The sequence below is a fragment of the Zootoca vivipara genome, chromosome 7 (genome assembly GCF_965207765.1).
Source record: "Zootoca vivipara chromosome 7, rZooViv2.hap1.1, whole genome shotgun sequence".
Taxonomy (NCBI): domain Eukaryota; kingdom Metazoa; phylum Chordata; class Lepidosauria; order Squamata; family Lacertidae; genus Zootoca; species Zootoca vivipara.
Genome location: NC_142590.1, coordinates 20,249,019 through 20,270,789, shown reverse-complemented (window position 1 = coordinate 20,270,789; position 21,771 = coordinate 20,249,019). Strand labels below are relative to the sequence as shown.

Sequence of the window (21,771 nt, the reverse complement as noted above, 5' to 3'; positions counted from 1 at the left end):
GTTAATACAAAGCAACTGGCAACAAAATGTTGCAGTGGAGCCTTACCTCCGAATAGGAGTGCTCCTGTTCAGCTAGGGAGCCACCCTCCTTTGGGATACTCTATTCCATTCCCCCCCCCAGCTTCCCATCCCCCCCCAATTTTTAGGTACAGTGGTGTCTCGAATTACGAATTTAATCCATTCCGAAGGCACCTTCGTAAGTCGAAAAATTCGTAGGCCGAAAAGCGCCATTGGAAACGCAATTTCCCATAGGAATGCATTGGAACCGGAAAAATTTGTAAGTCAAAGCAACCCCATCTAAAAATTCGCAAGTTGAAAAAAACCCTATCTAAAACTGCTGCGGTTTCCGTTCGGATGTCGAGAAATTCGTAAACGTGCGGCCATTTGCCCCATTCGTAAGTCGAAAAATTCGGTTGTTGAGTCGTTCGTAAGCCAAGGTACCACTGTAATCGACAAACTGGCAAACACAAAAATGATAAATCAGTTTTTAAAAAACCTTTAGCTGGCTGGCAACCCCAGCTGAAAGCATTCCCATGGTGAAAAGGGTTCACATGCTATGAAATGTGTTCCTGTAGAATTTGTTGGGTATTTATTATCATATTACCAAATACAAATATAAATATTAGATTTATTATGACATGGTGCAGCACTCTGAATATATTAAAGAATTTTTAGATACTGAACTACATTGCTTGTTTTGGGAAAACATATACTAAAGGTAGACGACGATAGATCTGGCCAAAAAGAGGGAAATGTCATTCTTAAGCTACCTAAAGCCATACCTTTCTACGTTACGTTATCCATCTTTAATCTCTATGTCTGCTCACAGAGCTGAGCAAAGTGGGAAGGCTTAAAATCTAACTCATTATTATTCAGGAGACGAAACAATAATGCTGTAACCAGGCAACTGCACAAGAGAGTCTTTTGAAGAGATTTTCTGGTGTGTTGCAGATAAGAATGGAAAATACTTACCGGGAAAGCACACGCATGCATACGCCCTGACAGACTGGACTGACAGTGGGGGAGGGTCACAACTACAGATTACTAATTGCCATGCAGATAGCTAATCCAGGTTCTGCCATTTTGCAATGCGGTAGTATTGGCACTGACGGGCCCCAGGTGGCGCTGTGGTTAAACCACTGAGCCTAGGGCTTGCTGATCAGAAGGTCAGCGGTTCGAATCCCTGTGACGGGGTGAGCTCCCGTTGCTCGGTCCCAGCTCCTGCCAACCTAGCAGTTCGAAAGCATGTCAAAATGCAAGTAGATAAATAGGAACCGCTACAGCGGGAAGGTAAACGGCGTTTCCATGTGCTGCTCTGGTTTGCCAGAAGCGGCTTTGTCATGCTGGCCACATGATCTGGAAGCTATACGCCGGCTCCCTCGGCCAATAATGCGAGATGAGCGCGCAACCCCAGAGTCGGTCACGACTGGACCTAATGGTCAGGGGTCCCTTTACCTTTACCTTAGTATTGGCACTAAATTCCTAAAAAGGCTGCTATGCATAAAAATGCACCAGGGCAACTAGCAATCCTGGCCCGACTGCACTGGCCGTCGACTAGTTTCAATGTGCTGGTGTTGACCTATAAAGGTAAAAGGGGTACCCCTGGATGGTTAAGTCCAGTCAAAGGTGACTATGGGGTGCAGCACTCATCTCGCTTCAGGCCGAGGGAGCTGGCATTTGCCCACAGTTTTCTGGGTCATGTGCCCAGCATGACTAAACCGCTTCTGGCACAACGGGACACCGTGAGGAGTGCCACAGCGCAGCGAAATGCCGTTTACCTTCCCACCGCAGTGGTACCTATTTATCTACTTGCTCTGGTGTGCTTTTGAGCTGCTAGGTTGGCAGGAGCCAGGGCAGATCAACGGGAGCTCACTTTGTCGCGTGGATTTGAACCGCCAACCTTGCGATTGGCAAGCCCAAAAGGCTCAGTAGTTTAGACCACAATGCCACCCACTCCACTATAAAGCCTTACGCAGCTCAGGACCTCAATACTTTATAAAGACCGCCTCTCCCCATATGAGCCATCCTGGATCCTGTGCTTGTCACCCGAGGCCCTTCTCTAAGTCCCCAGGAGATTCAGAGGGTGGCAACATGAGAATGGGCCTTTTCTGTGGTGGCTCCATGTCTGTGGAATGCTTTCCCTAGAGAGGCTCACCTGACACCTTCATTACATGTCTTTCAGTGTCAGGCAAAACATTCCTCTTTACCCATGATGTTGACCATTAAATAATCTATGGCTTGTTAAAACTTGGGGGGGGGGAGTGTTTTTATGGTTATTTTATTATTATTATTGTATTATGCTTTTTATTATGTTTTTAGTATTATGCTCTGTAAAATGTCTTTTTAATGTTGTACATTGCCCTGGAATCTTTTGATTTGAACAGCTAAAAAAAAACCACCGTATTTCAGACAGAAGCTGTACTATTTTTGCTTGCTCAGATTCAACTTCTTATGGAACTCTCACCCGACATTTCTAGTTTGTGATGGTCACAAATCTAATTTAAATGGTTATGATCAGAGTTCTAGTACTATTGTTATTTACTGCATTCACAAAAGAAAAGGAACGCTAATTAGTAATGAATCAGGTGCACCACTTCATAGCTGAATGGTGACTAAAAATAGGGCCTTTTTCACAGTGGTGCCCTGCCTTATCTCCAGAATGCTCCATGGGAAAAAAGAATTTCCACTCCATGGGAAAAAAGAATTACTGTATTGAATTAGGTTTCACTGGAAGAAATGTAAACACTTGCTTAACTTTCTCACTGAAATAAACAGGTCTTCAGAACCAACCCTGGCTGGATTGCGCACTGCATGTAATAATAATAATAATAATAATAATAATTATTATTATTATTATTATTTATACCCGGCCCGTCTGGCTGGGTTTCCCAAGCCACTCTGGGCGACTTACAGCACATATAAAAGCATAGTAAAACGCCAAACATTAAAAACCTCCTGATACAGGGATGCCTTCAGATGTCTTCTAAAAGTTGTGTAGTTCTTTACACCTGAAGGGAGGGCATTCCACAGGGAGGGGGCCACTTGCCAAGAAGGCCCTCTGCCTGGTTCCCTGTAACTTCACTTCATGCAATGAGGGAACCGCCAGAAGTCCCTCGGAAGAGGACCTCACCTCAGTTAACGATGAGGATGGAGACACTCCTTCAGGTATACTTGGCCAAGGCTATTTGGGCTTTAAAGGTCAGCACCAGCACTTTGAATTGTGCTCGGAAGAGCCAGTGAAGATCCTTTAGGACCAGTGATATGGTCCTGGGGGCTGCTCCCAGTCACCAGACTAGCTGCTGCATTCTGTTCATGAAACAAAGGCATCCTACCTCCGATAAAAACTTTTGTAAATAATAATGGGGCGGAATAACTTTCGGCACAGAATCTCTTTTGAATAAGAGTCCATTTGCACAGTTGTTCAAGGAAAGTCTGCCACATCTACATTTGGATAATAATCAACATATTATGTTTTCAATTTCAATTAAAGAAGAACAGCCTTCAGAAACAAGGGCCCACATCACGACCATTTGTTTCCAATTTAGAATTCAAACTAGTAGAGCACCCAGACAGCTTGCCAAGTTTCTAAATATAGTCATTTAGGTAACTAAATCTTCATTTGGCCGTGCACAATTACATAGTTTCCCACTGCAGAAGATAATCAAGCCATTTAAACAACTTTCTTCAGCTTCCAAATCAAGGAATTCCCTCTAGATACCTTGCTGCATCGTGTTACAACGGAATTGTCCTTGACTGGAAACCTACAATATGGAATACACATTACTCATTTCTTCAGAGAGAAAAAAGTCAGGCAAATTCACAAAACCTTTGTCTCCTAGCCACTCGGATATTGTGAAGATGAGCGTTTATACATACCGCTCAATGAAGCTGCACTCAGGACATGAGTATTGATGTGAAAAGAACAACAATAGTTGCTTATAATAAGAAGGAAAGTTAGCCTTTAGAACAGTTAGCTGTAGTCAAGGGAGGAAGTAAACAGAACAAACTGTTTCCCCTTTTAAATCAACATTGGCTACTTTAATCATAAACAACAGCTGATAACTTGATGTATCCATATGTATCTAGGATTGGAATGGATAACTACAAACAAAAACAAAAAACCCCACAATGGGATCAGGTCCTGTTTGCAACTGAATGCAGCACTATCTAGGTAAGAAGAACTGAGGCTCAGATCCAGAACTTTCTGAGAATCAAGACTGTTCCCCATTATTTATCTTGGAATTACCGATTTTTCTTTACTAGCTTCTAAGACATGACTGAAGTAAAAATAGAGCACATTGGCATACATCCCAAATTACTACCATTTCAGAAGAAACTACAAACCCAGGTTACTTGAAAGCTGATAGGTGAAGTCTTTTTAAAAAATGCATATATAGTAGACCAGTTAACACCAAAGATTAAGATATGCATATACTTAAAACAGTTGTCGCTTTTTACCTACGAACCCCAGCACAGAAAATAATAAATGTAAGCAGATTACTTGTTTACACTGTTCATGGAAAAGAGGCTTAAAATATATCGGTTAAGTTCCATTTGGAAAGGTTCACAGCCAAAAGGCCACTCACTAAACGGGTAGAGAAAACTAAACTAAAATTTTCTCGCGCAGTAGACCCACTGAAATTAATCAATGTTACTATGTTGTCCAATCATTTCAATGGGTCAAATAATTCGATTCTATGCTTTGCTGTGCATATTAAAGGACTGGGTCTCCAGAATCTATTACAAGATTCCTTGCCGATCTTCTATGCCTCTACATAAAACTAGCAGAAGTCTTCACCACTACTGTTTAGACTCAAGGGGAGGCTGTCTCCATGCAGTACTTTACAGGGCCGTCTTAAGCGCCCCTGGTGCCGTGGTGCGACGGATCCCTCCAGCACACACTCCCCCGCCCCATTTCCCAGCGCGGTGGGCGGGCGCAGCGCGGCTGCCACAGGCACTGCTGCGCAGCAGGCGGGCAGGCACAGCGTGGTTGCCGTGGGCGCAGCTGCGCGGCGGACCAGCGGGCCAGTGCAGTCGCGGCGCCCCCCTGGCGGGCCGGCGCCGTGGTTCCCTGCGCCACCCAGCCTGGCCGTAGGGCCGGCCCTGGTACTTTAGTGCTGCAGAAGTGTTTCTTCCAGAGTAGGGACACTGCTTGGTGCCTCTTAGAACTCACCCAAAAGCCCCAGGAGGAACATGTCTACAGTTCCCAGTACATGCAACGGGAACTGGCTTTAAAAACTAGAGCAACAGGATTTCCCCTTGGTTTCCCAAAGGGGGACCGTGGTGTCTACCCACAAATTAAAATGAAGATAGTAGAGGAAAATGCTGACGTTTCTTTGATGTTTGCACCACATGCTGATGGAAGCATGCACACAAAAACCCAGAGCTTGCCTCTTCAGCAATACAAAGCAGCTTCAGTGGATGCAGCAAACCAATTCTGGATGGAGTATACTTACTCCTTTACACACAGATAAGCTTTACAGCCTTAAAAGAAAATAAGGGGATGCTCGAATTTTAATTCAGAGGTTTTTAGAGCACCATTCCCCATAGCAACCATAATGGAAGAAATGTGAGCCACAGGACCAGTCCACAGTGTAACAGTGTTAAGGGGGTTTCTCCATTCAATGCATACAGTATTGATCAAGAGAGAGAGTCCATCTCTGCTTTGCTTGCTTTGCAAAGCATGCTATGCTACTTGCAAGCTTGTGTTTGCTTGTGCTGAATGACAAACATGTCTCTGTGTTTGCCGCAACTGGGGGATAAAAAATCATGTTGCCAGTGAATCTGTAGTAAGGGGTAAGCAATTCAGATGGAAAATAAAAAGTGATTTTAGCTACGTGGATCAAGTATGGCTATTCTTCCAGGACAACATTTGCTTATTCAGTTTCTCCTACAGTATGGAAACTATTTTTAACTAAAAACATAATTAGGAAATGAAAAAAACAAAACAAAACAGTTTAAAAGGTAATAGAAGTTTGAAGGGTAATGGAACTTGTAAAATAAAGCTTACCTCAATTGCTTTGCATAATTCTGTTCAATCTCTATCCTTTCTTTAACGAACTTTGCGTATTTTTCCAGGAAGTCTATACCCCACTGTGTGTGCTTGTCTAAATTGTCGAACTGATCCTGTAAAACACAAGCCAGGAAAAAAAATCTAAATTGAACAGGATGACACGCACCAATATTGTTTTTAGATACTACGTTCTGTCTTCTACACATTTAGAGAATTGAAAATACTGTATCACACAAAGGAAGAAAACAGACACTAGGATACGGTACTTCAATACAGAAGGTTCTTTTTTGTTTTTAGAAAGACACATTCATAAGAGCAGTCCTGCTGAATGAGATTGACAGTCTATCTAGTTCAGCATCTTTTGAAAACGAGGTCCAGCTGGGGTTGGGGGTCAAGATTTAAGGAGCTGAACTGTGGAGCTTGCAGTATGTATTTGAATCCCAGGCTCTGTTACTCTTTTGCTGCCGACTTAGCTCCCCTGTTCCCCGGAAGAGCCATATTCTTTTCCCACCCCCTTGCTAGAGACTAAATTCTCATCTCTAGTTCAGCAACCCAATGTCCATCCTACACTAGGATGTAGTCACTGGAGGTTTCTGTACCAAGTGTATCTATTTATTTTATTCTATTTATTGATCAATTTTCTATACTGCCCTTCATCCAAGGATCAGAGGGCACTTTACAAAATAAAAACACAAAAAATATGTAACATGCTTAGAAACAAAAACAGAAACACACACACCCCAACACAGTTTTAAAGGCCATAGATTGTTTAAGTAGCCAAAGGCCTGGGAGAAGAGGAGTGTTTTTGCCTGGCACCTAAAGATACGTAACAAAGGCACCAGGTGGGCCTCTCTGGGGTGAGCATTCCACAAGTGAGGAGCCACCACAGAAAAGGCCTCTTCTCATGTTGCTTCCCTCTGGGCCTCTCATGAAGGAGGCACATGAAGAAGGGCCTCAGATGATGATGACAGGGTCCAGGTCTGTTTATATGGGGAGAGGTGGTCCTTGAGGTATTGTGGTCCTGAGCCATTTTAGGCTTTATAGGGGAGCGGGGAGCATTTTAATCGGGCCTGGAAACTAACTGGCAGCCAGCGCAGTCAGGCCAGGATGGGCGTTATATGCTCAAACCTTCTCACCCTGGTGAGCAACCTGGCTCCCACACAGCACTTACATATCTATATATTATATAGAATTACTACAGATTATAGTACATCTTTGAAACATACTCTAGGATTCAGATAGCTGAGCAAGAAGGAAGCTTCTATTGTGGTGTTCCCCAAACCTAGGTTTCAAGCTGTTTTCGGACTACAATTCCCATCACCCCTGACCACTGGTCTTGCTAGCTAGGGGTGATGGGAGTTGTAGTCCACAAACAGCTGGAGACCCAAGTTTGGGAAACACTGTTGTAGTGCTTTCTGAGCTCAGACAAAGTCCCTACTGGATTTTCTCCTTAGTAATGGCGGTGGAGTTCACTTTGGCAGATAACTCCTTACCTGTGTCCCCCACTTTAGAAAAAAAACACCCAGGCCCTACAGTTTTGGGAGAGTTGTGGCTGCTGGCTCCCTCAAACTCTACTCATGCTTATCTCCTGGCCTCAATGTGCCCCCAACTGTTCTAGTTTTAAACACGCCACAGTGTGGTGAAGCTGAGCGGGCTCAACAGAGAGGAGCAAACCGTATACAGTACATGAAGTAAATAAACCATGGCTCTGCAGCTACTGTTTGGGCCACAGAGAAGAGGAAGATGAGACAGTGGGAAACCTCAACGCTTCAATGCACAGAGACTACACTTGAACTGTTCAGGATCGGCAAGAGGCTTAGTTCTAAAAGCATGCCCATAATTGAAACTTGCGCTTCAGGCTGATTTCATTTTTATTAGTTTGCCTTGTTTAAGACAATTGCTTCAACTGCAACTTTAGCTTTAATGTTCAACAAACCTGGTAATTAACTGTTTGATATTCAAAACATGCGCATAGTCTCAGACTGCCATTAAAGGCATTTTACATTACATGCAATATATTTGAGGATATATATAACACCTGAAGATTAGACGATACATAAAAATTAATGGCAATGGTAGATGGCAAAGCGATATGAGGCAGCAAACGGAAGCAAAAACTCAGCCTTAAAAAGAATGAAGGCTATCAGGTTTCTATTATTATCCCTCTCAGTCATATCCAGCTTACTGGGTAAATATTGCCATATATTACATCCCAACCACATTATAATTCATCTACTTCTTCATTGCAACCCAGTATGTAGACTAACACTGCATCAATGAGAAGGAATGTGAAGATGTGCTGCTGACAAACTCAAAACACTGGATCCTTAACGACCAGCTTGGCCACTGTAGTGCTCTACTCTTCAATAATATTAAGCATTTCTAACATGAAGAGGTTAATAATCCATGAACCTTGTTCTTTGCAAACAATGAAGCATTTTGGGGGTGGGGGAGGAACAACAACAGAGCATCTCCATAAATCCATAGCCTCAACCACACAGAGATGTGATACATCTGCATCACACAATGTAAGTGAAAACCTAGCTTGAAATATGGTCATATTTCTGCTAGAGAGCCATCCATTCTTGGACAACAGCCTTGTCTGTGCTGTGTGAAACGGTACTAGCACATCACTAAGGATCTTAAATCACGAGTCCAAGTATGCGCTGGGAAGTAGGCAAGGCAATGTTTGGGTGGGTGGGGAAAAGTGTAACGTCGCATGTACAGCTTTGAAATAACTATCTCATCCATTCATCATCATGCATTTAATTAAGTTAATAGTTACTAGAATCTGGCTATTCTCCATTTTGTTCTGCTTTAGCCATTTGCTTTGACTATTTCACCCTTGCACTGAAACTCCAAAGAGGTGCTCTGGAACTGAACCAACAGTTAAGAGACATTAGAAAAAGCTTCCTGCCGTGAACACAAGAACAATGCTTTTGCTGTCCTAGTTTGGGCTTCTTAGTTCACTGTTCTGACACACTGCCAGATCTGTGGAAAACTAGTCAAGTGCCATTTTTTAAAACATTGCTAGATTTCCTCACAAACAGAACTCAAGCAAATTGGAGGGGGGGGAAGGCAATGTAAGCAATTAATTTCCTACCACTGGATCCCAAAGCGCAACTTGATCAAGACAAATTTGATTAATGGAGTAAAATCTTATACCTTGTAACTCTCAGAATCCAGGAGAATTCTCATCTCATGTCTTTTCCTCTGAATACCAGTTGTTGGGGGACAGCAGGAGAGGGCTATTGCCCTCGAGTCCTGTTTTGGGGCTCTCCAGAGGCAACTTGTTAGCCACCGTGAGAAAGAGGATGCTGGACCAGATAGCTGTTTGGTCTGATCCAGCACTGCTCATCTTACATTCTTTTTGTTAAAAGTTGACGTCACCAGGCTCACTTGGCAGCAAAGCAAAGATCAATCTACACTGCACCATGCCCAAGGTAACTACTGAGATAATATTATCACAAGATGAAATATGTATAGTGGCTTCGTCATTTGTTAGGGTTCACTTCCTACTCTCAGAACTGGTGTTCAGTTTTATCCCCAAACAGATTCCATGTTCCCTTGTGATTAGAGATATTAGATCAGGAGCAGCTAACCTGTGGTCTTCTAGATGCCGTCTTACTACAGCTCCCATTAACCTAGACCGTTGGCCATGCAGCTGGGGCTGATGGGAGTTGAAGTCCAGCAGCATCTTGAGGACCACAGGTTGGCCACCACCAGATGAGACTGAAGGAGGACTGGGTATTTACATATTAGAGTTGAGACACCGGCAATAGAAAACATGTTTTAGAATTTCTGCAGCCAAACATGGCATTCATTACCATCGAGCAGAAGAGGGTGGCATCTTATCACAGTTTTCTACTGCGTAGGAAATAAGCATGGCAAAGTAGAAGTAGAATATACCCATTATCAATATTACAACCACGAACTGAAATAGAATATAAAAGCAAAGTCAACAGGGATTGGCATATTTTCCAACTGCAAGTACAGAGTATTGCTTTAATGCATGTAGGAAGACTAGAGGTTCTCAAACTATCAGAGAGTGCCACAGGGCCATCCTATATGAAAATTGAATATTAAGAGCTTCCCTGTGAGTTTCAAAAGGAAGTACTATAAGTGCAAGGCTTTCTGTTTTTATTCTTAACCAGGATGTAGGAGTTCAGCCTGTGCTGAACAATGCTGCGTTTTGCCTTTCTGGTGGTGGTGATCAATCTTTGTCTATAGCAGTGATGGCCAAACTTGGCCCTCCAGCTGTTTTGGGACTACAACTCCCATCATCCCTAGCTAACAGGACCAGTGGTCAGGGATGATGGTAATTGTAGTCCCAAAACAACTGGAGGGCCAAGTTTGGTCACCACTGGTCTATAGCTACCCAAGTGGTATCTGTAGTACAAAGCAGCTTCCATCAACCCTATTATGGATAAGGATGATCTTGCTGCAACGATTCATGTTCTTGTAAGTCAATGTTAGGTTGCCATTATGTATAATATGTAGCGCTGCCTTCAAAAAGGATCTCAACCTTCACTTGATGCCAAAAAAAGAAAAGAAAAAAGGCAGCAAAGTAATGAACAGGGACCAAGTATAACCATCGTATTACAATAATATAAAAATATTTGCAGTGGTAACCTGTTTGTACACATCCCTAAGATGCTAGTTAGGCCAAGGTACACACAATATAAGTATTTACCACTCTCCATAGAACCTAATAATGAGGCTAAACCCAAGATGGTTAGGAACTCAAGCTTGGATATTTTATTTCTGGAAGAATTTCTCATTGGGTTTATCTAATTCTAACTCTTATCCAACTAGGTCTATCTAACCTACTAGGCCTGATCCTTGTAATCTTTTCCATTGTGTACCTCAGTTGTCACAGATACGGTAAAAGAAAGGACTCATAAAGAATGACAGGGATATGCACACCTGCAGAGTATTTATGATCCTGGATGGCTGATAACCTCTGCAGGTGTGGCTTTTGGCCCCCCTTTTTAGGTCGTCCCCAACATTAATCCTCAAGGAATTTAAGACTTAAAAGACAATCATGTTCTCTTGGGAACTAAGTTAAATGAGCACAGAAGAAGCGGTCCATTCACCTGTAATACTTTCTTGAGTGCTGGAGCAAACAGCAACCGGCAATTCACTAACTCTGACAACACATAGTGACTGAAGTATCTATTTTCCAAGAACTTAAATCAGCATGAGGCATGTGAAGGGTGCCTTTCATGAGCACCAAAGAGAGGGTGGGGGGGGAGAGAGAAAATGTGGAAAATATTGCTAAGGTTAATTATACAGTGGTACCTCGGGTTAAGAACTTAATTCGTTCTGGAGGTCCGTTCTTAACCTGAAACTGTTCTTAACCTGAGGTGCCACTTTAGCTAATGGGGCTTCCCGCGGCTGCCACGATGCTGGAGCAATTTCTGTTCTCATCCTGAAGCAAAGTTCTTAACCTGAGGTACTATTTCTGGGTTAGCGGAGTCTGTAACCTGAAGCATTTGTAACCCAAGGTACCACTGTACTTGTCTGCTATTGCCAGAGTTAGAGCACAGCACCTCCCCAGCTAATACAACACTTATTCTTAACAATAAAACTATAAATTGTATGACTTGTTAATTAATGTTGCATTTATTATTATTAAGTCACTTGGGCTATGATGATGAGCCCTAGCAGATATTTAACTTCAGTTTAAAAGCAGAATGAAGCTCAACGCTTCCATACCAGAAGAGAGAGTCATAGTCTACTAAGGCCTATAATGAATCGCAGAGGAGCATTCAGAAGGGAGTACTTTAACTCAGAATTTACATTTCTGCAGCTGTTTAATCGTTTTTGGAAAGGACACGCTTAAGAGTCACTGTTCCACAATTTAGACTGTTTGAAAATGTACACATGGAACTAATATGCACAGTCCCTTTATGGCTCACTTGTTGTCATAGGGAGTAACTATGTTGAAAGTGTTCCAAAATACCAACATCTGCCCATCCAAGAAGACACCCCTTTCAGGAGATACTATGAACAGAATACAGTGTCACCACCAAAAACGGTATTCCTATTATCATAAGTTAGTATACTTGATCATGTGTCCCAGCATTACTATGTGTGCCTTCCCTACATGTCATTGGCTGAAAGATGCCCACCTTAATGACACCAAATATAACCAGTAAGTTATATCAGCACTCCACACAGGGCTGCCACTCTTGCCTTATGTAGTTCCATCTTATTTCAAAAACATCTATACGAAATACCCCGTGCTTAAGTTTTCCAGAAAAGAAAAACATTTTAGTTTTGCAAATCACTTTTTGATAATTGTGTTTTTCTTGAAGCTCAGATCTGGACTATCCAATGCATAGGTCGCTTGGATGCTCCAGAAAACGTTTTATGGGTGCTCCTGTTCAAGATGACCAATCCAGAAAAAGTGTGCGGTAGCCCAAGTACTGACTTCTTAAATATCTAAGATAGGTTTCTAGATCTGTCCTGTTCCTTGACTTCAATAAAACATTCAAAGTGTGGTAATTAAAGGCCCTGACACCTTCTTCCCTAGTGGCCTTTAAATTTGCATCTAACTATATATACTATATGTAGGGGACCCAGGTGGTGCTGTGGTTAAACCACTGAGCCTAGGGCTTGCTGATCAGAAGGTCGGCGGTTCGAATCCCTGTGACGGGGTGAGCTCCCGTTGCTTGGTTCCAGCTCCTGCCAACCTAGCAGTTTGAAAGCACGTCAAAATGCAAGTAGATAAATAGGAACCGCTACAGCGGGAAGGTAAACGGTGTTTCCATGTGCTGCTCTGGTTTGCCAGAAGCGGCTTTGTCATGCTGGCCACATGACCTGGAAGCTATACGCCGGCTCCCTCGGCCAATAATACGAGATGAGCGCGCAACCCCAGAGTCGGTCACGACTGGACCTAATGGTCAGGGGTCCCTTTACCTTTTTATATATACTATATATGTTGGGAAATGGTTTGTCTGTTTGTGCTGTCTGTTTGGGTGACTGCCAGGATATCATCACCAAACTCAACATAGGGATTTCCGAGGCATATGACTTCAGTGTCATATGGACACCAGGCACCGTGCTGAATCAATATTGTGGAGTGAAATGTCACTTTGGCATGACTTCACCTGTTTTCTGGCATAGGTTCAACTGCCGAATTTGGCATGAACTGAGATGGGGAGTGCCAGGTGCCATTCTGAATCAAGATGGTAGACCAAGCGTTACCTGTGTGTAACTTGACCTGATTTTTTACATTACCACTACTATTATTATTTATTGAATTTATATACTGCCCTTCATCACAAAATCACAGAATAAAATACAAGATAAAAACACATTACTTGAAAAGGTAAAAATTCACAAACTATATTATCCCTTTAAAAACCACAACTTTGAGGCTTCTAAGAATACCCTGGCAGCACTGGGCACTCAGTCCCTGCTAGTATTCAATATTAGTTAAAACTTTTCTAATTGTACAATCATTCTGTACCGTACCAGCTCTCATGAGTCAAATCCTACTTTTCTAGATCTAAGACACAACAAATGAAACCTCGCTGCCAGATTCACTCTCTTTCTTTGTACACTAAGTGCTTGAAACATCCAGAAGTCACTAATGTAAACAACTGTATTATGTAGGCTTCTCAAAGTTCAGTTACCGGTATATGTTTAAGCGGAATCCCTCCAGGTCTGCCTGTTTAAACTTGCACTCTCTAAAAAGTCAAATGTAAGTCATTGTCAAGCACTTATGTAAAACCTTCTATTATGGAAAGCCAGCTGAATTCACATTTTGTTTTCTTCTGAAATCTGCTGACTGACCTCCTCAATGACACCACCTCTGTTACAGAATATGTGAACCACAGCCTTGCCAGCTGAAAACCAGGTCAGCTACAGAGTTCTGGTCCTAAAGTTGTCTAGTAGGAAAAAAAATATTCTTTTTGAGAGACTGTGATGATCATTGTGTTGTCATTTTATACATTACGTTGAAGTGAGTAAGATCTGTAAACTCCTTCCAAAATGTCATCTTTGGAAAGAAGACCTAAATCAGGGATAGCTTCTTATGCTGGCTGTTTGCTCATAGTTTCTCAGTTCATTAATCACAATTTTCCTTCACGTTGTTCAGAGGATAGCCATCGCTATGGAAAATTACGCAGGTTATATTGTTTAGTGGTAAAACTCCTGGAGTCAGCTTCCCCACCCCCCCTGCCACGCTGAACAATATAACTTACTCTGAGAAATCATATCTCAATAAAAAAGGTGCCACAATACAACAATTACTCGGTCAGAAACTTGTTAAAACGATCCATATCAGCGCTGCGACTGCTGACAACTAATCTTGCATAACAGAGTTTGTTTTGAGACATACCGTAGTTAATGGTGGCTTGGATTTATTCTCAAAAGTATTAAGTTCTTAGGGCTTGTTCAGATATTACCTGGCTCTCCAAGGTGAGAAGTGTGCATCTTGTTTTATGCTCCCTTCATAGGGGTGGGAGGGAAGAAAGCAACACATTCAAACAAACACAGGATGCCTGTACTGTATTTAAACAAAACACAGAACCTTCCATCTGACCTGTAACCTTCTTTCCAGAATGAGTCAGAGTGAGAAGGGATTATAAAGAACCACTGAGGTCCACTCTCAATTTTACCTCCAGGCAGAATACTGGGGGTCAGTATCTGAACGTGCCTTTAACATCTTAGCCACAATGTGCTGAAAACGGAAAATCATCATTGCCCTTAATACGTACTGAGAAATTCATAACCTATTTATACATGCTAATCTTCTTAATGCCAATGTCAAGAGTGAAGAGAAAACACCCTTTGAATCACCTGTGGGAATTACAGCACTTACAATAGAGCGTAAGAATCTGTTATGTCAATTTTAATGTTGTTGTTTTTCTCTCCCTAAGTGGCAAAGAAGCTTTACTAGCCGGGAATAAGAGCAAATACACCAATTCCTGAGCGGTCTGAAAGTTAAAAGAAAAAGTGAACAACAAAATCATTTAAAAAAAAAACAAATTGCAAAAATGCTGATGTAAACTCTGCTAAAAGGATAAGGGCTGCAAATGGTCGAAATATTACATTCATCAACCCATTGTACTAAGAAAAGCTGGTGTGCTTGTAAATCCCAGTCAAGCATTTAATACAATCTTTGGTTCAAGGAATTAGAAGTGCCGCTTCCACACTTGCAGAGCTCCACTTCTTCTCTTTCCTCCAGCAAAAAAATTGGCAGAGTTATTTCAGTGTTTCTTTCCTCCCCCTTTACTGGACTGAGGTGTTGTTCTCTGTGCCACAGTTAGCATTGCCGCAATTACACCATATCAAAGAGAAAGAAGGGAATTGGCAGAGGCATATTGGATAATCTTTCGTAATATAGCGCCCTGTGTAAGGCCAAAATGTGGCGCCCCCCCCAAATGCATCTTCTTAATTAAGGATCTTCTCGATTTTGCATCCCCCTCAGCTCAGCACCCTGAGTGGGAGAACTACTACCCTCCTGGCCTTAAATCAGCTGTTTCTGTATCAGCTGCTAAGCAGTTGGAGGTGGGGAGATTTAATCCCTGCAGCTCAGTTGTTTGGGAAGAAGCTGAGCAATGGCAAAGTGGGAACACACACACACACAGCCTGACCAAGGGGTGAGTTTCAGTGGGCGTGCAATGCTTTACCTTGCATGCTTTTCTGTAACTTCCTCTCTCTCACCCCACTGCTTGGTTGGGGAAGGCAGAAGAGATTCTGATTTGCATTTCCAGCAAGCTAAGGGGAATGTGTCAGAGCAGTTCCGGACATGTTAATTGTTCTGTCCGTACCAATAGCCCTAATAATGCAAACAGGAAAAAAACACCCGTATTTCCCCAAGTATGACTCTGCTTATGCTGAGTCATTTGAAATGCTTCAGCCCTCCCCCCCCACCGCCCACACCCCAACAACATCCCTCCATCTCACCCACAAAATTTTGCACAGCCCTAACCAGCATCCCTATATTTAGCAGTTTCCTTTCCAACAGCTGGTGCTTTAGCAAACACTCTTCACCCATTGCTCCGTTTTGCTTGCAAACTTACTAGGGATATTTCTGGCATTTCTACTTTTTGAACAATTACGTTTCCAAAATATCTTGCAGACTTCCTTGTCTGCAGCAGAAGTTGCAGGAAACTAGCAAGGGGAATAGAAGCTGAAGCACCCAAGTTTTAGCAACAGGGCCAAGGAAGCCAGGGCAGTAATCACCCCACCTCTTACAAACCCCAGCTTGCCAACAGGAACAAGCTCAGCAACATAAATTAAAAGCAAAAGCAAAAAGCAAATTGTGACCAAAATGATTGGGGAAGTTGACGGAACCAAGGAAAATTAAAATGTTTAGGGGCTTTTTCGCTGAGCAAAAAAAAAAGGATGAGTAAGGAAAGGCATAACAGATTTATTTATAACATTATGCATGTTGTGAAGGAAGCTGATAAAAAAGTACCATTCAATGTTACTGAATGGTAAGATATTCAAGACAGATTAAAAAGAAGTGCTTTCTTTATACACAGCACGTAGTTAAAGTGTAGAATTTGCTTCCAATAAGATGAAGTGTCGGCCTCAAGTTTAGATGGCTTTAAAAGGGAATCAATATAAATTCATGGAGAATAAGGCTATTGAAGTGCTACATTCAGGATCAGAGGTAATATTTCACTGAACACAAGTTGATGGGAGACCACAAAGGGAGAGGGCCATTGCCCTAATGTGCTGCTTAAGGACTTTCCATAGCCCCGTTGATTGTGAACTCAGAGCAGGATGAAGAACTAGCCAAACCAGCAGCACTTTTCTTACATCCTTTTTTTTTTTTTAAAAAAGAACCCCATCTGCACTTTTATTCCCAACATCAAAGTAGCTGACAGCAGCATTTCTTAATTAGAACGTTGACTACAAGTTCCACTTATTCTTAGCCACATGGCAAACTTTCCATAGAGTTTACACTTGCACAGATCAAGTAACGAAATTCTTACTACGACCACTTTGAATGCCAAAATACTATGACGATACAATGTACAGCACGAAAGAAAACATGGGCAGGCCCAGTGACAACAACTGCATCACTCAGGATGAAGCCCTGTTAAGCAAAGGAAAGTAAATAACTGAAAGAAAAGTATGATGTATTGTATTGTATTGTATTGTATGATGTAACATTCTCTTTAGCTATTGTCATACTACTCAGAAGCGAAGTTTTGTACTTTGTATTATCACCTTGCATTGTTTTCACAACACTGGTTGTTATGAAAAAGGCTGTATATGCTTATTAGCATCTAAGGACATTCACAGATAGGGCAGTCAAGCAAGCGTATTGATTTACTAACTTTTTCACAGCAAGGACAAGTCTGTTGTAGAAATCAGAGCAACAGGTTAAGAATATTTAGTAGACAATGAAAAGACTAACCCACGTTGGCAGCTGTCAAATTCTGAATTGTTTGTCGGACAAGATTTTCCAGGCTTCAGTTGAAACTGAAATAAATTACTAAAGCTAGTCATCTATTTATCAGCTATATTTCATAAGATGCTTCCGTTCATGAAACTATCCATTGGTAGGTGTCACGGAGCACATAATTATACAAGACAGTCTGGCTGATGTGTCCAAAACTTTACCAGCCTACTGGTATATTATATATCTGGACAGAAAAGGGATGTTTGAGGGGTGGAAAGGTGTTTGACATAGCAAGCAGCTCACTTGAAGTAATTGTTATTTGGTCCGTCTGGGCTCCATTCAGCTTATATACAATCCTAGTTTGGAGCAAACATAACTGAAAAATTTAGCGTCACTCACTATTCCATGACACTTTCCAAGAGAGATAAACTCTCAGCACCAACTTAGGTATGTCTACTCATAAGTAAGTTCCACTGAGTTAAACAGAAATCACAGTGCAAGCCGAATCATGTCTACTCAGAAGTAAGACCTACACAATTCAATGGAGCCTACTCACGGGTAAATGGATTAGTATTGCAGCCTTACTCCTACCGGTAGGTAAATGCATTTGGCTTGCAGGACGGCATTCCTGGTCAATTTGACATCATGACTGAAAGCATCTACATAAATATTAGAGGTATCCCCACTTACAAAGCAATCCAGAAGTGTTAAACTCATTTTTATCCCAGCGGTTAGGGACAGGGTGGGTCACTTTAACAGCTGCAATGGTATTAGTCACATTAATGGTGTTCTATCCTCCCTGGGCCACAAAGTTAAGGAAGTGCCTAATATTTCTTAGTCTCTGGGACTAAATACAACAATGCATCTTCCACATTCCTTAGTCTGCTGATTTTAAAGCATTCAGTAAGCCTTTAAAAAAACAAAGCCAGTAAGTTTGCTCTCCCAACTCCACTTGAGCATGGTCTCTTAACTTAAAAAAATAAAGCTCTTTAGAATGAATGCAGGTGGGAACCCTCATTTTTCCATCCTAAAAAAGCAATGACTTTATATGCAATGCATATAACAGTGTGGTGTGTTGTAGACTTGAGTGTGTGAGTTTGAATCCACTTAGTTTCACATCCCACTGGGGGGCCTTATCTGAGCCTTACCCAAATGTTGCAAACCATTTCATGCCTGACGTTCCAGGCACACAAGCAGAATATTACTACATTATGGTGGCCTGCCTAGCGATACTCACATCATAATCTATAGGTGGAGTGAGGAGTACAATGGGCAGGACTTCGGTGTGTGTACACACTAACCAAGCTACCATGTAGTGCAACCAGGCAATGCCATTTCTCCATATTGGCCTAAATGACTCCAGTGCTGCTGTTTCCATCCCAGTGCTATTGAAGTTGCTTAATATACCGGTATCAGGAGTAGAACAGAGCAGACATGTTGCCCAACTCCTCCTGTGTCTTACATCAGGCTTTGAAACTTGTAACCCACCAAGCTAGTGAATCACTAGTCAACGTATGCCAGCCTCCTAAGGTCACAAAAGCATTATTATTATTACTAGTGTAATTCAGCCCGTTGAGTAAACGGGCGCTAGAACATCCCGGGGTTCGGAGAAGCGTTTGCGCAGCGCTTCTCCGAACCCCGGGATGTCTCCTTCCTGTCGGCTGCTGGGGGAGAGGAAGGAAGGAGGAGAAAGGGCTGCTTTCTCCTCCTTCCTTCCTCTCCCCCAGCCGCCGACAGGAAGGAGACATCCCGGGGTTCGGAGAAGCGTTTGCGCAGCGCTTCTCCGAACCCCAAGACCTACGCCGGGGAGGAGAGGCTCCTTCCCCGCCCTGGCGGCATTGGGCTCCGGGGCCGCCACGGCGGTGGGAGCCGGACCGGGCTCCTCAAAGGCACCCTTCCTCCCCCCATTCACCTCTGCCGGCCTCCACCCTCGCTTCCCCGACGTGCCCTGCAGTGAGGCGGTGTCCGGCCGGGAGCGGCGGGTGGAGGAGGCAGGGGGGGGAGCACACGTGCATGCAGTCTCTGCGCTCCAATCCCTGTGTCCGTGGGGCACATGCACGGTAGTGCGGACACAGGGACTACTGGACGCAGAGACAACTGGACGCAGAGACACTTGCACTTTATTATATAGGATGGCCGCTCATGTAATATTGCAAAAAGTTGGAGTACTGTAACTTATACCAATCATATTTTATAGCCAGATATCTTAGTTGGCTTCTTTAGCTGCAGTCCTACCCATTTCTTTCCCAACCAGTCTCTCCCACAAGCACATGGTAGGCTAGCAGGCTTCTGACCCACTGGGCCAAATGATAACCTATCTTAGATCCCCACCCCCACCCCAATTTGGACATCAACAGCTATGTCAAACACAGATGACATGTGGTGTCATTAGTAGTCCCAAGGATCTCTTCCGTTCTTCATTCTTCAAAAAAGCAAGGTGGGAAAATACTGCTACCAAAATCAACATTCGCCCAGAGACTATAAACAGTTCCTTAAAATATAAATTAAGATTATGCTTTGGATTAGAAACAGCAACATGACATTATCTTCCTTACCAGTCCCATATCCAAATGGAGTGCTAAGGTGCAATCATTCACTCCTATCCATAATTTAAGGAGATTCAAATACCTTTCCTTAAACTACAACAAATTAATAATAATCACATTAATATATAAAAACGATATAATTAAAATAGGTACCAGGTACAAAACTAAAACTGGCCAACTGTTGAACAGGGTACCTGACCAGGAGTACATAGAGACCAGGGCTATGCTTCCTCAATTTTAACTTGGTGCTATATCTTGAAACCTGGTGGACACAATTGATACAGGCTTAATTTCCCATCTAACAGATTTCAGTAATACATGGGAGAGCAGAGACTTCTAATGCTCACAGTTAACTATCAATTTTTCCACTTTATCTAAATGTGTTAAGACTTTCCTGGTTCACAGTGGGAGTTCTCATCTGCCTCTCTTTGGCAGCCCATCTTAACATTGTTTTGGAAGATGTCTACAAGTCTGACAGAGAAGGAAGTGGTACGTTAATCCACGTTGAGCAAATTTGTATTGATCATGTTTTTTGAACAGTAGATCCATTTCTTAATGTGGAGCTAAGTCAGCATACATAATGCTTGAACCAGAAGTTCCATTTAATATTTAATCAACTGCTGTGATGTTAACTATGCTGCCACCAATTAAACCCAACAACAACAACAACAACTGTAGGATGAGTTGCTTACATTTAACATATTTGTACAATTGATTAAAACAGGCTTAAGCTTGTCGGAACAGGAACACAGGTGGTGTTCTAGTCAAAGATTAATAGCACAATGTAAAACTCTGTAGGGGTTCTGAGACTCAAACATTACAAGTACAACACACACAAACACAAATACATGTGTGATTCCCATTTTCATATGTTTGTCCCCACAGCACACAGAGGATTTCCCTGGCTCATAGAACAGACTAAAGGGACCCTACAAGCGCAGAGGCTGTATGTGCTCATTGCAGCCAATGTGTCCATTTTTGAATGTGGTCTTCAAGTGCACACCGACAAATAAACCCAAACCCATGAAATGCATGCCCTGAAATTACCGGTGCTGGCAGGACCATCTAAGGGTAAGTTTTGCTTTGCCAGGAACACATTTACACCTCCAGTGAAAAGACTCCCAAGACCTATATTCTCTTCCTCTTATGTTGCCCTCTCCCACTGAGCAGCAGAAAGCTGTATACTGTACAGTACTTGTAGCTGCTGATCTCTGTGCTCTTTCCGCTCAGTAATGGGGGCGCAATCAGCATGCAACACTGTGCTCAACTACCAGCGATAGAACCTCCCAGGATTGTGGAACTACCTAGCAGTGTAAATTGCGGTTTCTGCAGCTATTGCAATGATGTAGACTCCGCTGCTGGCTGAACAGCCCTGTGATTACATTATGCCAGCATCAGAACTGGGTAGCAGCTGCCAAGAGTACAAAGACCTCAGAGTTAGTCTTATTACTTATGTAATAGTTAATGCTATAAATATGTTCGAGAGTGCTTTATATATCTATAATTTAGTTATCAATGGCCTCCTCTATTAGCAGTTGGCAATTTGCCTCACAATGGTGGAAACATGCAAATCCATTAGAATCTGAATGGAACATTCACGAAGCGTTATTTGTTGCGCCCCAACCTCTGCCATATTCCCTCTCTCTTCAGCAAATATCTGATAAGCATAAGTGTTAAAAGAGCAAACACTATGTACCAAAAAACAAACCAGTTTATTGAAACAGATGATATTTTCAATGGCTGGTGTTTTACAATGTGTCTTTTACGAGAGTATCATACAAAGCAAGTGTTTGATTCGTAGAACAATAATACCCAGTGTGATTTCACAGCACACAAAACAA

The 21,771-nt window shown here is 42.5% G+C and overlaps 1 protein-coding gene across 5 annotated transcripts in view; it reads right to left on the bottom strand.

Moving 5' to 3' along the window:
* The window catches only part of FNBP1L (formin binding protein 1 like), a 71,551-nt gene that overhangs the window by 38,411 nt on the left and 11,369 nt on the right, over positions 1-21,771 (bottom strand). For all 5 annotated transcript variants that reach the window (XR_009557875.2, XM_088673143.1, XM_035121717.3 and 2 more), the window contains exon 2: positions 6,011-6,126. Coding sequence is in view for 4 of the 5 variants with exons in the window: in XM_088673143.1 (XP_088529269.1) it covers positions 6,011-6,126 (116 nt within the window). In the remaining variant the exon portion in view is untranslated. The remainder of the gene's footprint in view (positions 1-6,010; positions 6,127-21,771) is intronic.